The 17,021-nt window shown below is 53.0% G+C and overlaps 1 protein-coding gene across 8 annotated transcripts in view; it reads left to right on the plus strand.

Annotated features, from left to right (window-relative positions):
* arhgef12b (Rho guanine nucleotide exchange factor 12b) overlaps positions 1-17,021 on the plus strand; it is an 86,625-nt gene that overhangs the window by 13,406 nt on the left and 56,198 nt on the right. For 3 of the 8 annotated variants that reach the window (XM_088620142.1, XM_088620143.1, XM_088620144.1), the window contains exon 1: positions 773-849. The exons of the other annotated variants lie outside the window; for them this stretch is intronic. In XM_088620142.1, the coding sequence (XP_088476268.1) occupies positions 788-849 (62 nt within the window). In that variant the 5' untranslated portion in view covers positions 773-787. Of the gene's footprint in view, positions 1-772; positions 850-17,021 lie in introns of those variants that run through there. 8 annotated transcript variants of the gene reach the window in all.

A 17,021-nucleotide genomic window follows, 5' to 3' on the forward strand; every position in this document is an offset into this window, starting at 1 on the left:
CTGCCTTGTACGCATTCCTTGCCTGGATAGACTCTGGCTCCCCAGCCACCCTGTGCTGGATGAGTCGGGTATAAAATGGATGGATGGCATCTCTTGCACGACGGTCCAGGGATCTTTCCTAACGGGGGGGCTGTGGGTTCAGATCCTGGGCTGGACGCTGCTGTTGCACCTTTAATCAAGAAGCTTCATTAAGCTGTTGCTGCAGCAGCTAATTCCCAGGCTGTATCGATGGCTGCGAATGGGTCACCTTGGACAAAAGCAGCAGCCAAATAAATTAATAACAGCTCCTAATAACAGCAGATGCTATTGCCAATCAGTTCTTCTCTGGTATCTGGGGTGCCAGGCTGTTTCAGTGCGCGGCTGTAGTTGCAAAGACAGTTAAATCACTTTTTCCAGCGAAGGGCTTTAATCATGGTTTGTGTGTTTGAGCCGGGGGGGGGCGTGGCGGAGCTCCAGACTCTCGGTCTCGTACTTGAGGATGAAGTGGGAGGCCCTGCGGAGGCGGCGCTGTCAGCCGAGCTTTCGGATGGCAACAGTGATGCCGGATGTGACGGGCGTGAGGCCCGAGACTCGGTGACTTCGCACAGCCCTGGAAGAATCCCGGTGTTGCCTGGGCAGTGCTGCTGCAGGAGGGTGCAGCGTGCTTGTTTTCCACACCAGTATGGGAACTGCTCGCGGGTCTTCACTGCCTTCAGATCTGGGAGGTCTTATTGCTGCAGTTGTTTGTTTTCACCCGTTCGATCGGACAGTGGGGGAGAAGATGAGAAGCGCAGTGCGTTGTTCTGCCATGACGGCCGTCTCGGTGCCACACTGCGTCTCCGGAAGCAGGTTTCGGCTTCAAGCCAACATGTAAGATAAATCCGCCGGGCAGCACTGGAGAATGCTGTAGGTCGATAAAACGCCGGGACAGCGGGATGTTCTCTGAAAGCTTGCTCGACGCTGTTAGAGCGGAGCTGCTCGCAGGCCTGTGTGTGGGGAAAGGCCGCGTGCCGCCCAGTGCTCCCCGCGGAACAGGAGGCTCAGGAGCATCTGGAGCTCCGCCACAGGAGGCTTCCCAGAGACCTTCGGCCAAGAAACCGGCTCTTTTTCTTTCCCCCGCTTTTTTTTTTGGGTGCCGCCGGGGCACGACCGCTACTGGGCCACGGCCTGGCCGTCCTCCCTCCTTCCCTTCTCCTGCCCCTACCGGCCTCGGAAAAAGAAATCAAAGCACTTCCCGAGGCTGGCCCGACTCTGAGCTGCACCTCTAAACCGCCCTCCCCCTGTTCCTGGCCCAGACGGGGGAACTCCCCTCCTGTCCTGCCTGAGGGCTGCTTGCTAAAGAACCAGCTTTTCTTCTTACCTAGCAAGGGGGGGAAGAAGGGCAGGAAAGCTCGATTTCGGCGAAGTCTGGTGTTTTTGTTTTATTAGTCTGCGTGTGTAGGAGGTTGTCACGCCAAGGGGGGTGAAAGCGCTGAGCTGCTGAGCTAAACACATCCGTGACAACGACAGAAGTGGCGTCTGGAAAATGTCGCAGGACAACCGGCGTGCCCAGAGATTGAGTTGCCATAATACAGAAAATCAATCCAATTAAATCAATTGGGATTTTGGCGTGATTTCTGTCACGGTGTCCTCTACCGACGCTGGTATTGCCGCAGATCGAGCTTGGGGAGGCGGCAGGGCGGGGTTCCACAAGGTCTTCTTGTTTCCTGCATCTGCAAACACTTCCTGCATGTGTAACCCCAGCTGGTGGCCCCGATAACGAGCAGCCTGCCCCTCCTTCCCACTGCCCGCCTGCCTGCCCGCAGCTCGGAGCGGTTTGCAGGAGTCCAGGCTCTCTGGCTGGGCTGTGCCGGCTGTGGGTCCTCTCATGACTCTGCGTTCTGGGGCACGCCTCCTGAGCGCAGCAGTCCCCAGTCAGGAGTGAAACAAGCAGCAAAGAGACCGTCGTATCCCGTATCTCTCTGGGTAGCCTGTCTCAAGCTGGGTTTCCTGGAAAAGCGCTGTCTTCGCGTGTTGAAGGGAAGACTAGCCTGAGGCTCCTTCAGGAGCTTGTGGATTGAACTGGCCCCAGTTGGGTTGTACTGGTTGTACCCAGTTGGGATGTTCCTGCTCCGTCAAGTGGATGGTGCCGAGAGCTATCCTCAGCATCGGAAGCTGCCTTGCTCTTCTCCTCCTTTTGGAAATCCTGCTTTGAAAGTCTCGTTGGATTTTGAAAAGTGGGCAGGTTTCCAGATTGCCCTTTCCCCCTTTTTGCCATCTGATAGACAGAAGCTTCATACCAGTTTGGCAATGTAGTGGTTTCGGAGTACAAGACTGAACTTGTCCCACCTGGTGTTGGCATGCTGAGCAGGTGGCAGTGTTACCACCTTGAAACCTGATCTCAGAAGCTCTGCAAGGCTGGGCCAGGGCAGTAATGTGTTCCATCTCGCTTGTGCATCAAGATGTATTTGATATATTGCTCGGAGGGAGCACATGCAAACTCCACACAAGGTGCCCCATTCCAGAATTGAAGCCGGGACCTAAAACCTGTGAGACAGAAGCACTTACTGCCAACCAGTCCTGGGGTGGGAGACCTGCAACCTGGGAAAATCAGGTTTGTGTTGGAAGTGGTGTTGGCAGACCAGTAGGTGGCGCTTGTCCCTCTGAACTGGAATTTCCAAACCAGCATCCCAGTGTGGTGAGAAGGGGTGCTGCGCTGAAGGAAGTGCTGTCCTTGTAATGAGATGTTAAATTAAGGTCCTGATTACTTGGTCATTAAAGGCCTCTAGCACTTACAGAATTAAGGATCTTAGCCCCGTGTCCTGGCTAAATTCCACTTTGGGCTTGTTTCAGTCTGGACTCCCTAAAGTTCCCCCTTAATTCAGCTGATAAAGCAATTTCTCGCTCCTGTTCTCCTCTGGAGTGGGGATAGTGGCACATCAGCCGGGTGCTGCACCTCAGTTCTGGATGAAATGGGCTCACTCTCACACGGACGGTGCTTTTGGCAGTCTCCGGGCTGAAACGTGCTCTGTTAATACAGAGCTTTGTTGTAATGATCGGCACTCTGTGTGGCCGTGACCCCCTGTGGGCGGGTGCTGGAGGGAAGAGCCCCTCGGTGGGCAGGCGGAAGAGCTGCGGGACGTGAGAATTGGGAAAAGAGTTGCGACGCTTTTGGGTTTCAATGAGAGGAGCTGCCACTTCCACTCTGCAAGAGCCGAACTGCAGACCCTGCTTCTCTGCTGTGTCAAAGAGGATCTGCAGTGCACAACTGCAGCCACGCAACCGCGCTCCCGGGATCTCTCTCCGAACACGTCACAGGCCCCCGCACTGCTGGGGCGCCGAGCTTCGAAACCTGCCGTCCGTTTCAGGCAGCTGTGCATAGCAGGGACTTCATAGTCTCAATCCAAATGGCTGGTGTGTAGTTTCCATTTTTTTATCTACTCTGAAAGCTACAGAGTCGACATTGAGAGTTTCCTCAAAGCATTTTCAAGGTGTTCCACCCTAAAAGAGTCGTGCGAAGCCTTGCAGAACAGCACGTTTTTGTTTTCAGCTCTTAAGAGCTCTTTTGACAGAGGCCTTTTGTTGCTCAGAATGAGTGTGCGCTGGATGCCACATGGCCCTGCTGTGGGGCTCCTTCAGGTTATTACTGTAATATTTGTCTATCCAAAGCGACTTGCATTTGTACCTGTGTACACAGCTGGGTGTTTCATTAGAGCGGTTTGGGCAGAGTACTTGGGTACAACAACAGCCTTGTAGTTACAAGTCCAGAGCCCTGCCCACTGCCCCTTGCTGCTGTCAACAATCACTGATGGGATTACCTCCTGCCTCTGAGTGTAGCATTGCTGGGTGGCCGGAGAGCCTGTGTACCAGCAATCTTGGGCTTTGCCCTCCCTAAATCCCAGGCTGCGCACAAGGAAAGAGGGCTGGAAACAAGCCTGTCCCGGGACTCGTTCAGTTGGAAACAAGCCTGAGCAGATAGGAGGAAAGAGGAGGGGGGAGGGCTGGGGCTGCTATCAGCCCGCAGAGGACGGGGAGCAGTCTAGGAGCACCTGACCCCGATAACAGGGGCGTAGTCTCAGCAGAAACCACACTTTGAAACATCAGAGCCGGTGTGCTGCCGAGGCAGACAGCACTGTGCTTAAGCAAAGCCTTTTTTTTTCCAAGTTGTTCTTCTGGAATGCGTTAATTACTGTTTAACATTTTTGCTTTGCTTCCTTCAGATGTTGTACAATTGTGCTGTAAACCTGGTAAGAAAAGCTGCCAGAGGAACAGCGTTAAGACAGTATGTGGTTTCAAAATAGAGGAACACCTATTGCAAGCGCTGCGGACTGAGACCTGAGGAAAATAATAGAGTAGCCTTTCGAAGACTGAGATCTGACAGCTCTGCGGAGAAAAATTCCAGTAACATCCATTTACTATGACACTCAGTAATCCTACTTTGCTGGAAAGCATTGTGTATAAAATGCATTGGACACATGGCCTCATGCTGGCCTGGCTACGTGTTTTTTCTTAGTATGTCAGATGGAAAAATAGCTGTGACACTTTGTAAAAAATATTTGTAATATTTGTAAAACAATCTTAAAACATTTAATTAAGTGTTTGTATAGGGTAGTTGCAGCATTAACAAAACCAATATTTATTTATTTAGACCTCCTGTGCCCTCCTCTAGTGTAGCACCGATGTGATGTCATTGGCATGATGTCATCAGTGTGATGTCATTACAAGTCGGCTGGCCGGATGGTGAGCTGCAGTCAGGCCGCCGTCTTCAGCCCCGCTAGAGGGAACGACAGTGGATGAGAATATGGGAACGCACTGTGTGACCCCCTTTTCCAAAACTAATCTCTTTACAGTTTTTTTATGCCTTAATAGGTGTAAATCTGTTCGTGCTGATGTCCAGATTCGATAAAGCTCTTATCTATGAAATCGTTACAGTTAAAAACACTGTAGTCTCAGCCTGGCTTTTGAGCGCTGGTTGCAGATACCTCCCCCAGGCCTGACTAGGAGAGAGTGGGGCGAGCTGTGTTACACAGGCTCTGGTAACCCAAGGCAGTAGCTGACCTCACACACTTCAGTTAGGTCAGTGTCTAAACCAGCGATTTTCCTGTGAAGTGGCACCCAACTCATTCCCAGTTTTCTCTTCCACTTTGGACAAGGAAGCGACTCCTTCCTGTTCATGTGCTTGGGGCAGACCGGCGCTCAGCACGCTGGTCCAGAGGGGCGTTTCTTGGACAAAGGAAGTTTTTATGTTTAGACTGGAGGGCAAGCGCTCGAGAGGAGCAGGAAACAGGAAGTGTGGCTTCCATGTCCCCTCCCCCAGGAAAGATACTTTATAACTTGACATCGGTTGCCACTGTTGTTCTTTCGCCTGCGATTTGTGCAGCTCGTCAGACTGGAGTGGCCCAGCGCCAGTCCTTTTTCCTGGCGCTGGTTCCATTAATTTCTCATCCCCTCCTGGCGCAGTGTGCCCACTGTGCCCACAGCCACTTGCGCAGACAGTTCAGGCCTTTGTGTGGAAGAGGGGGTTGAAAGAGAGAGAGAACTCCCTGCTGTTCAAGGGCCCCCTCTCCGACTGCTCTGACACGGAGAGCAGGCGCAGCTGAGCACGCTGCTGATGGGAGGGGGCAGACACTGGCGTGGCCTGAACGACATTATTGCTAGATGGCAGGTTGAAAGCATCCCGAGAATGCTGCTCGTAGTGCACGCTACCTCACCTTTTCCACACTGGCTTCAGGCAGAAGTAAACAGCACAGAGCTTTGGCTTTTAAGATGAATACTGTAGTTTTACAACAAAGAGTCTTAAAGCCATGCCCCAGTTTTTGGTGTCTGTTACACCGGGAGGTGGCACAGGCTGAAGTCTGTTCTCAACTTCCTGAATTTTGTCATGTTGAGAAGAGTAACCAGGAATGTGAAGGTTCAGCTTGTAATAAGTAAAGGGCAGATACGAGTCAGAAATGAACTTAAAAGACTAGTTTGAACTTTCGGATGCCCTCAACCACAAGTGTGCACACTCTTAATTAAGTAATGATAAGAGATAAGATCACTTTGTTAGCCGTATATAATTTCTGGCATTAGGAATTTGTCTTTTCGCATACCCCAGCTTGCTCTCCATGAGACACATAGACAGGGAGAGAGAAGCTTGGGGTCAGAGTGCAGGGTCAGCCATTTATACAGCGCCCCTGGAGCAGTTGGGGTTAAGGGCTTTGCTCAGGGGCCCAGGGGAGTAGGATTCCTCTGCCGGCCGTGGGATACGAACCGGTAACCTTCCAGCCCCAGGTGCAGATCCTGAGCCACAGAGCCACCGCTCCGCCCCATTAATAATGGTAACAGAATGTTTTTGATGAGTCACATTGTCTGTTATCCTGCTGTTGTGGTTTTATTAGGACAGACGCCTGCGAGCGTGGATGTAGGCCAGTCACTGTTGGGACCCACAGAAGCAGAGGATTGTTCCTGGCATGTTTTCTTACAAGAAACCTCTCTAACCGTTGCTTAAGCATCTCATGTGGGCTGTGCAGTGGTTCTGTGGGGCTCAGGCCTGCGTGGGGACGGGCTGCAGGCTCGTGTGCAGCTCCCCCGATCCTTATCGGCTCTTTCACTCCGGTGGTGGACTAGCTCCCGATGGGAGGAAGACGCTGAGCCCCTTTGTTTTGTCGGCTGCAGTTATCTAACTGATCCCAAGATCTCATCCGCCTGTTTCTTGAAGGATCTCAGATGGATCTTGGCAGGAACGTGGCTGGATGTGGCCGACTTCTCCATCTTCTGTAGGCTGGGCCCCTGATCCAGAGGTCCCGGATGCGCCGGCCTGAATCCAGCCGGGGCGGCGGAGGTGACCCGTGAAAGGCGGGCGGCTCTCCGAGCAGGGTGCTGGGTTTCAGCTCCTCGGGGCCGTGTGAGTCGCTGACGGCCCCAGCAGACCCAGACTAGCCCACACCTTTTCGGTGTGGGGAAGGAGCCCAGACATCCCGGGTTGGCTCACCGTCCACATTGCAATATTTTCCTGGCTTTCCTTTGGGGTGAAGTGAGCTGTGAAGACTCTTATCTGCTCTTCCTTTGTGTCTGGGTCTGCCAGCAGGCTGGGGGCGCAGGCACAGTACAGCACAGGTGTGCGCCAGGCATGTCTGGGGTCTGTCTGGGATCGGTCACGTGACAGAGGTGGTGTGTCCTCACTTAGCCCGGCCGTTCAGGACTACAGGGGAGCCAGCTTCCACCTGTGGATTTTTTTCACTGCCTCCACTTGTTAGCCTTCAGACTTTGGTCCGGTTTTGTCCTTCTTTTTGTCTGGGCAGCTGTAACACCTGGAGCACGGTGGCACTTTGGCCAAGGAGAGTCTTCTGCTAGATACTTTGAAGGAGGGGGGAAAAAAAGCCGAGCCCGGGAGCAAATATATCATTTAACGAAATGACTAAAGGAGGCTCGTATGACAGCGCGGTCGTGACCCAGAGGTGTGTCGTCTCTGAGATCTGCCAGACGGCTGCATTTTTGCGGGCTCAGGTCAGCAGGGCTGGACCTGGCGCGGGCTGGTTTCTGTTTGCACGGGGCATTGTGGGAGCTCCCGGCCTGGGCTGACCACAAGCCAGCGACTGATTCCCCTTGTCAGTGACTCATCCCCGAGGAGTTCTGAAAGGGTGGGAGGCAGCGTGCTGGTAGTTGAGTCAGGTCCTGTAATATAACAGGGCTCTTGTCCACAAGCAGACACACACACACACACACACACACACACACACACCCGTGAGCAGGTTATGTAAAAAGTGAAGGTCCTGGTGCTCATGGTCCGTAAGTCACAGGCTACGTTTTGATCTCCTTCGCGCTGGGGGCTGGGAGAGTCTCCAGTTGGCCATGACGCATTTTAATTGTGTTAAAAGTTTAATCGCAGCTAACGAGTGACCCCAGTCAATGATTCACAGATGTGTTACGGGGGGAGCCCTTGGTGGTTGCATTTGTGCAGTGATCAGGTTGCAATTTGTTGTCACAAGGAGAGTTCAGTTGTGGGCCAGTTTTTATTTTTTCAGGCTCTGTTTTGTTCCAAATTCTCCCCAAGCTTAGTTGACACTGTGTTCTGTGCGAAATAATACAGAGGAGGAAGCAGGCAGGGCCCTGGTTCTGTGTCGTTCTGGGCTGCTCGGTGCAGATCCCAGGGCTGGCTTCCTTGTGAATAAGAGATGACAGCCGTTCCCCGCTCAAGACATCTGCCGGTTTAGCAGTTTTCTATTTCATTCTACTTTAAAGCCAGCGAAGCAGAATATTTCATTTCCTCACTTTCTGAATATTTGATCTCTTTTTTTTTTTTCACGAACGTGCTAGAGAAAGGGGAGGGAGGTGGAGGTATAGGGAGTGTTGGGGGGGGGGGAGGGGGATCATGGGTATCTGTTTGACGGTGTTATTGTGTTTTAGAAGAGCCCTGAATCGCTGCCCGGCTCCCGGCTCCCCGCTGTCGTTTTATTCATCCCTGCCGACCCGGGCCCTTACAGCTGAAGGCCAGGAGGGTCCAGCCCCGTCTTCTCCCTCCCCGCTGTTGCTGAATTTACAGAAATACGCCGCCTTCGAGGACTTTCCTGGAGGTGTCTCAGAGTGATGTGCAGTGCAGCAAAATCGCAACAAACGAATTCAAGCGGCAGACCTGGTACCGATACGAACCAAAGAGGAGATGAGTGGGATAAACCGCCACGTGGAGGCATCGGCGGTCGTCCCACCAGATCAGAGGAGAGCTGAGCAGTTTAGAAACGGCGGAGGACTCAGGGGTCTGTGCTAGACTTTGGGGGGGGGGGGGGGGTTTGGTGCATTGCAGCAAAGCGCCTGGCCTCCCGTCGAGAGCAGTCTCGATTTAGGGAGGCAGTCAGCTGTGAATTCCTCGCAGGGGTGTGGACTGGAGGCAGGTCTGCCAGGTACGCTGGGAGTGGGATCGGACTCCCACGGGCCGTCCGGGACTGCAGGGGGAATTGTGAGCGTCGCAATCAGAAGGACCGGAGCAGATTTCTCCCGTTCAGGCCAGGGGGGTCCAGTCCCGGTCCTGCAGGGCCGGTCCGCCTGCGGGTCTTCATTCCAGCTCGGCTCTTCTGGACACCTGGCACTGGGACTGGACACCCCTGATCTGAAACAAGAGGAAAGACACTGCAGGGGTTAGCTGATGGAGCTGGGGGGTAATGGGTTTACTGAAGGCTCTGCATGGCTACGATACTCTACACACGCTCAGTACTGTCCAGTCCCGGTCCTGCAGGGCCGGACTGTCTACGGGTTTTCATTCCAGCTCTTCAGGAGATGAGCCGGCTGGTTACGGGCTAAACTGGGATCAATTGAGCAGTTTCTCCCAGTATTTCAGGTGCTGCTGTTTAAAGAGCCCTGCATGTATTCCAGCCCTCCACAGTCGGGACTGAATCCTTCTGATCAGACATAATGCCCGTGTAGAGGGAAGGAGTAGCAGGTTCATACTGTTGCTGCTGTTTTTTTTTTTACCTGCGTGTCCTGTTACACCTGCGTACTGCCAGACCTCTTGTAAATCTTCGTTTCCTGTTTGGAGTTTCACCTGGCCCCTCTGGCACTGTGTGTGTGTGCCTGTGGTTTCCCATCTGCAGAAGCACGCCTACTCAGTGTGAGCAATGGACTTTGTCCATTAGTATTTCTTTTTTGTTAAGGCAGGCCTCGCTTGTTAAGGCACGCGAACCACAAGAGGCTAGACATGTTTAAAACCAGGCTTTATCACAAAATGAGGATTTTGAGGATAGACTTTTCTTTAGTGTTGTCTTTTAGACATTAATTCATTCTTTTCAAGCCACTTTATCCCATTCAGGGCTGTGCTATCCCAGCAAGCATCGGGAGACACCATGGACAGGACTTGAGACCATTTCAGGGCACACACAGACACACACTCACACTACGGCCAGTTTGCCCTGGAGCTGGTATGTTTTTGGACTGTGGGAGGAGACTGGAGCACTAGAGGAAATCCACACGAGTATGGGGAGAACATACAAACTCCACACAGACAGCACCCTAGGTCTGGAATTGAGCGCAGGGCCGCAAGTCTACAAGACAACAATGCTAACCACTGTGAGCTGTCCTAGTGCAGTTTTATTAAATAATACAATTTGAAATATTTATATTTCATAACAATCTAAATATAATAATAAGTACTAAAATATTTTTGTACGACTTCTTGTAATTATTGTATGTCGGTATTGTGTTAAACTTTCCTTAAGTTCTTTACCTTTTTAAGTACAATACTATCCTTCCATCAACAGGAAGCCAGAGAGTCAAGAGCCAAGAGTCGCTGCCTACAGCCCTTGTCAGAAGCACAGGGTGCAAAGCAACCCAGGCACACAGAGCTACCAGCTTCCCTAATCAGCCGTAATAATGACTTGGGCAGAACATGCAAGCTCCACACAGGAGGGGCTTATGTTTGCCCCACTTCTGGAGGGAAGCAGGTGAAAGAGCCCGAGTCTGATCCCTAGTGTTTCAGCAGGCCTGCAAGCCGAGAGCTTCAGTTCCTGCTTGATCCTGGTCTCGGCCGGGGAGCAGGACGGCTGCCGTGTCAGAGGTGCAGTCAGCATCCAGACAGGAGTCGTGGGCCTCTGAGGGGAACTGTTTGGTATTTTTGGCATCTCGGTCATTAGTTTCTGACTCTCCCTCATGCACGCATTGTTTTTTTTTCCCCTAAATCCTGTGTCTAAAAATAGTGCGGAGAAGCGGACCCTCCCTGCACATTGTTTCTGGAATGTGCAGCAGCTCCCGCGGGGGGCGCCGGTGGCCCCAGAGAGCGCGCCGCGCGGCTTCCTGCGCTTTCCTGCGCGCTAACGAGGGGCCGCCGGCGCGGTGCGGGGGGCTTTCTGTGCTCTCTGATGTTTTCGGCCCAGGGGGCGCGCTAAAAACCCACCCTTCAGGCGAGGCCCAGTGTCCTGGGGCCCTTCGGGCAGGGGCTGGGCCGGGGCCGGGGGTCCGCCAGCAAGGCGGGGTGGGTCACCGACCTCCTCGCTCGCGCGGCGCCCCTCGTCGTGTCCTTCTTCGACCGCGGCGCCCCTCGTCGTGTCCTTCTTCGACCGCGGCGCCCCTCGTCGGGTCCTTCTTCGACCGCGGCGCCCCTCGTCGGGTCCTTCTTCGACCGCGGCGCCCCTCGTCGGGTCCTTCTTCGACCGCGGCGCCCCTCGTCGGGTCCTTCTTCGACCGCGGCGCCCCTCGTCGTGCAGACTTGGTGGACTCTTGATTTTTTTGCAGAATCCATGCTTCTGATCCATTTTGCCATTCCTCCTGTTATCCAAGAGAAGTTTGCTCCTGGTAAAGGTCAGAGCAGTCTGGCGCCGGTTCCTGGAGCACCCAGGACAGTCCCACCACTCCATCATGGGGCGCACACGCACCCCCAAATGCCCCGGGACAGCTTAGACCCCAACTACGAGTATATTTTGTTGTTTCTGAGAGTCAGATCATTTCTGGTCCCGTGCATCTGACCCACACGACCAGGTGTGACAGAACAGTCACAGCTGTTGGCCACAGGCAGGTGTTCTCTTAATCTCTGGTTGGGTTTGATGCTGTAGTAAAAAAACTAAGCATGGCCCCACGGTTCACACTCATCTGTCCTAGGCTGCAGTCAGGTGATGGGGCTCCTTGTCTCCATGCAAGTTTTCTTCTTGTGTTCTCTATATAACTACACAGACTGATGCTAATCAGTGCTGCTCCTGTGTTAACAGCTCAGTTGGAAGTGCTGCAATGTCCTACAGCATTTGAGCAGAATAGAGAGATCGGAGGTGGGACTGAGCTGGCCGCGCGCCGGGGAGTTTCTTCACGCCGCTTCACGACGGCATGAAAAACCTGGCCTGCAGTGAGAGCCGGCAGCCTGGCTGTCCTGGGGCACTCCCTCCTCTCTGGGGAGCGCCAGTATCATGCGTCCGTGTCGGAAATCTGGCAGCGGTGGTTTGAGATCGGGATGAGGCTCGAGCAGTATTTAGGGTCAATCTGCAATTAGCCGGCGTGGTGTAGTCCAGAGCCCAGTACTGTTGAAAGCGCTCCCCTCACGAGCTCAGCGCAGCCCCCCGTCAGCTGGGCTCCGTTTCTGCGCTTTTACCTCAGTATCCCGACAGTATTGGCCTGTCGGAGCGCTTCACCAGCTTGTGAACGTCTTCAGCACGGCCAGGACGCGCGAGTACCCAGGTCGCCCGCGTGCTTAGCGTCTCCAGATAGCGTTTCCCATCTCGCAGGCGTCTTTTGGCCACTTGGACGGTCTGTTCTTTTGCGTTCGGACTGCGTCCTCTACCCAGCTGGCCTCTTCTTGGGCCGATGCGTACCGGTGCCGCCGGGCCTGCCCGGTCCCGTCCGCCTGACGAGCTGAGTCTGGGCCGTCCGGTCCCGAGGTGCGGCGCGGGAGGGGCTGCCCTCCTCTTCCTCGCCAGCGGTTTCTGGCCTTTTCCGCCTGCCTGAGGCCGTCTCTGTTCATCAGAGAGGGATAGAGAGAGAGAGGGAGGAGCAGAGGTGCACACTCGAGGGCTTGTTTGCACGTGTGTGGTCCACCACTAATTAATGCAGGATAATTAAAGACCAGAGTCTGTGATTAAAGGACTGCAGCTTGTGTGTGTGTGTTTGAACATTGGGACCTTTTTTTCTTTCCTGCTGGTGCTTCTGTCTCGGATGTCAGGTGGGTCTTGTCTTTTGTAGGGAATGTGGGTCATTCCCCTGACAGGGGGAGAGAAAAGCACAGCGCAGCAATACTGTTGGATTTCACTGAAGCAGTCGCTCCAATTAGAAATATAGATGAAAGAGTGAGGTGGCTCATCACAGCTTCAGTGGTGGATGATTCTAAGAAAAAGCTCCCAGGTGATAGTGTGGGAAGAGACACAGGATAAAATGACAATATCTTGCAGCAGCAACAGTATAGAGAATGATCATTGACCTGAGCACCATTATAATTCACCCAAATTCCAGTGTGCAAACCTGTGCCTGGTGCTTTCTGCTGAGCTCGTCAGTGCTGCAGGCCTGCTTTTCCACGTCAGTGGCCAATAATCTGACTGCTATACCATACTGCTGCTCAGAGCTCTCTCCTTTACTGTAACAGTTCCCTGAGATGGGCCCCCTCAGCCAGCCTGTTTGTGTGCCAGGAGCATAATGAAGTGTTACTTCAGCAGTTGGTGTTTTCACACTGTGTACCAGCCTTTAAAGACAAAGCTGAAACGCCACACTGCAGTGCTCCTTGAAGGAGGAATGGTCAGGGCTCTGGGCTGCAGAAGAGGGGGTTGCAGGTTTAAATCCCAGGTAGGACACAGCTGTTGGCCCTGTGATCAAGGACACTCAAATTGTTCCGTTCAAATGTCTTGGTGTATAAATGTGTCCGCTCCAGGTGGTGTTTATAAATGTTTATTTTTCCTTGGATGACATATCTGGTTAAAAAAAGTTAAACCAAAAGAGTTTCTGCAGTGTTAGCAAATAGGAGCACCTTTTGTCTCACTTTGATGTGTCTGTGCACGTTATACGCACGGTGAGCTGTTCACACAGTGTGTTCGGTTCAGTTTATTTGTCATATGCACGAGTGCAATGAAATGCTTATTCGCATGTATGCCCCGAAACAAAGATATCAAGGAATCCCCAAAAATATAAACACAGAACAGCAGCAGCAACAACAGCAAGTTAAATAAGATACAACTTAAAAAAGTGTGGTTGAAATGATTAATTCTGCACGTCTTCAAACCACTGCAGCAAGCAGCTTCTGTCGTGGAAGGGCGGACTGGTCATAAACCAGATGTGCCTGGGATCCAAGACAAACTGCTGTTTCGGATTCCAGATGTGTCACTTCCTTCCGGAGCACAAGAGTGATGGAACAGCTTCTCCAGGCCGGTAATCCCAGAGTGCTCTTTGCGGAAAAGTGGAAAATGAGCTGGCCGTCTCGCGCCGTGCGAAGACTCGGCCCTGTTACGTGCACAGCTCCTCGCACGTCAGCCCTGCGCGCCCTGTCTTCCCTTTAATTGCACGTGTGAGCGGAAGACCAGAGGCAGGAGAAATTAAAACAATAAATCAAGCCTCGCTAGTATCTGTTGTGCCCTAAGGTAGCCTTTGATATTGTAGCTGATAAAGCCGGGTGGGAGCAAATGCCAGGAGCTGCCGACATGCCAAAAATGTGTCTCCAGCTGCAGTTGCTTCACGTGTTGGTGTGGGAGCTCTGTGCCTACATGCCCTCACCCGGGTACATGAGGAATTTCACTGTTGGTGATGGTTTGTATCCGTGTGTTTTAAGTTTTGACTAATGTTATTTGTCTGTTTTTTTTTTATCCCTAACGTGTGGATTGGTGGTTTTTCTCTCTCATCGGCGGTTGGCGTAGCTTGTTTTCGCAGTTCTGTGCGCCCCCTCTCTCTCTCTCTCTCTCTTTCCTTCTCACTCCGGATCACAGCTTTACTCGCACCTTAACCTGGCTGCGATATCGGCGTCTGTGTTCAGACTGGCTGCGAAAGCAGAAAATCCTAACGCAGCAGGTGGGAGGCGGATGTGGACGTTTCAGCAGTCGATTCTTTTTTTTCCGTTGGGGAAATTAGAACAGCGATGTTAGCGGTGCTTTGGCTCTGGTGCAGTTGTTCTTCGGGCGTCTTCCTGCTCCCGGTTAACGAGCGGTGCGGTGTGTTTTGTGCTGCAGCTGTGTCGATGGCAGGGCAGAGACAGTTCGCCCTCTCCTCGGGCTGTTGACCTCCCGTAATTGAAATTTGGACAAAAACCCCCCAAGGACGAAGCGACGCCGACCTGCTACTTTTCCAGTGAAGTGTTGTTTTGTGTGTTATTTCGCTGGGCTGTGTTTTTGTCCGTGCGTCAACAGCTGTAACGTGTTGCCTGACCACAGCCCCTGCTGCCGCCCTCTGGCCTGCTCCTGTGGGGGCGCCTGGTGTTTGTGCAGTGGGGGAGCCCCGGCAGGGCTGAGGGTGGGCTGTGAACGAGGAGGCCGGCCTGGCTGCCTTCACGCCTCGCTGTGAAGCCAGACATGTGCACCACAGCACTCCTCACAGGTGCCCCCTTCCCCCACCCCCCAGGGTGCTGCGTTGTCCTCCTGGTCAGATCCCGAGACGGGAAGGGAGGATGCAGGGAGGCGCAGTTCGAGGGAATGGGATGAGACAGAGAGAGCTGGAAGGCGAGAGGAGTGGACATGAAGGCAGTAGGCTGATCTGTGTGTGGTAAGAGTGGGACCTCTCAGGCTCCTGGAGGCCGCGAGGCCCAGCCTTACTTTCACCTCAGAAAAGACTGGATTTTAGCAGGGAGAAGAAAGGTGGTGGTGGGGAGGATTATTGTACAGTTTTTAATTTCTGTGCTCCCCCCCCCACCGAAGAAACTACCAGAAGGAGTAAATAAAAGCTTCTCTTTCTCCACTGAGCGTGCCATAGCTTCTGTGCAGTAGCGTCACGTACCCAGTACGCCGACGTGTGGTTTAACAGTGTTCTTTAAATCTCTTAGTGGATTTGAGGAGCCCGCTGAAGCTCCTGAAAACTGAAACACAAAACCATTTCACTTCTCTGGGTTTCAGAGGCAGTTGAGCTTGGTGACTTTACCAAGGACCTAGCTGCGGAAATGCTTCAGACTCCTGCAGGAAGGGGGGTGTGCCTGCTGATCCCCATCCTTCTTGACTCCCTGTAACTCGGAATACCAAGGCGAGAGCCTCAGGAACAGGGCCTTATATTTGGAGATGCTGGGCTTGTTTGAGCTCGGGGGCGGTTGTGGAAAGGAAGGGCTCCCTCTGTGTCTTCCATCAGGAGGTTCCGATTGCGTCAGAGGTCAAGGAGCGGTGACCTCTCGGCTATCCTGATGAGCCGCGCAGAGGGGATTGCTGGAAAGGAGGAGCAGGGATGAGAGAGTCAGGTGACGTGAGGACCGGGAGAATGGCTGGGCTGTCCTAACGTGCTCGTCGAGTCTGACAGCGCGTCAGGGGATTGGGAAACCGTTGGCACACAGCAGTAACAAGGTGGAGGCCCGAGGCCGGTTTTGAAACTGCTGCCTCTGGATGAGAAAATCTCTGGTTTAATGCCAGGTTTAATGCCATTCGGCGTGTCTTGCTGGTTTGGTAGTGAGGGGTTTATAAATCTCAGGATCTCATCCATCTGTTTCTTGAAAGAAGCCAGGGTATCGGCTACAGCAGCATGGATGGGTAGCATGTTTCACGCTCCCACAACTCTTTGGTAAAAAAAGTGCCTCCTGTTCTTGATATTAAGTGCACATCCCCGTAGTCCTCGTGCCCTCTGGAGCCACAGTGACCATTTCATTAGGTCTGATGAGCTGACAAGTGGATGTTGTCTTTTGCTCTCAGTGCAATGCTTGCCCAGGTTATTCCTCTATTATTTGTTTTTGCTTGAGACCCCTTGTGAAGCACTCCAAGCTGCCATCGCCAGGTGTTAGTGGGTGTGTGGAGAGCATCTTTCTTGTGTTTCTTCCCCACTTTTAGATACACACCTAAGATGACAAAGAAAATGGAGAAACGGGGGCCTTGTGCTCTCTGAGCTCTTCATGGGACCACCTTTCTCTGCATCAGCAGTTCAGCAGATTAACATGAAAAATATCCCAGGACTCATGAATCCACACTTTCCATACCCTGGGGGTTGGTGATGGGATGTGGAAAAAAGCTGAAACGTCCTGTGTAAAAATGGGGATTCAGCCAAGCAGATTCATGTGACGTCATTCTACAGTCAGAGACATTTATAGACACCATGGCTTTTACACAGAAGGTTTTACTCCCTGTGCCCGAGTCGGAGAGCTCATAGCTCGCTGACACGAAAGGGCTTGTGATGGTAGTTTATTTTCCCGCAGACAGAAATGGCCTGACATAAACGCACTTGGCCGTCCGTGCTGTGACGCAGCGCGAGTCTTCAGGGTGAGCAGGAGTGGCCGGAGAGTGAGTGGCAGGAGGTTGGGGTGCAGGGGAGGGGGAAGGGGGGGGAGGTGTTGGTAGTGTCTGCTGAGGCAGATGAGACCAGACAGCGCAAATGGAATGTCGTGCTCGTTCTCTCCCTGCTGTTTGAACCTCCTCTTCTTCACCACCGTGATTAATCCTGAAGCTGAGCTGTGCGGTACAGCCCCACGGCCCTCTGCTTTGAGGGTCGCGCAGGGACCTGGGATTTGAGTCGAT

Source organism: Lepisosteus platostomus, chromosome 25, assembly GCF_059453375.1.
Source record: "Lepisosteus platostomus isolate fLepPlt1 chromosome 25, fLepPlt1.hap1, whole genome shotgun sequence".
Lineage (NCBI taxonomy): Eukaryota > Metazoa > Chordata > Actinopteri > Semionotiformes > Lepisosteidae > Lepisosteus > Lepisosteus platostomus.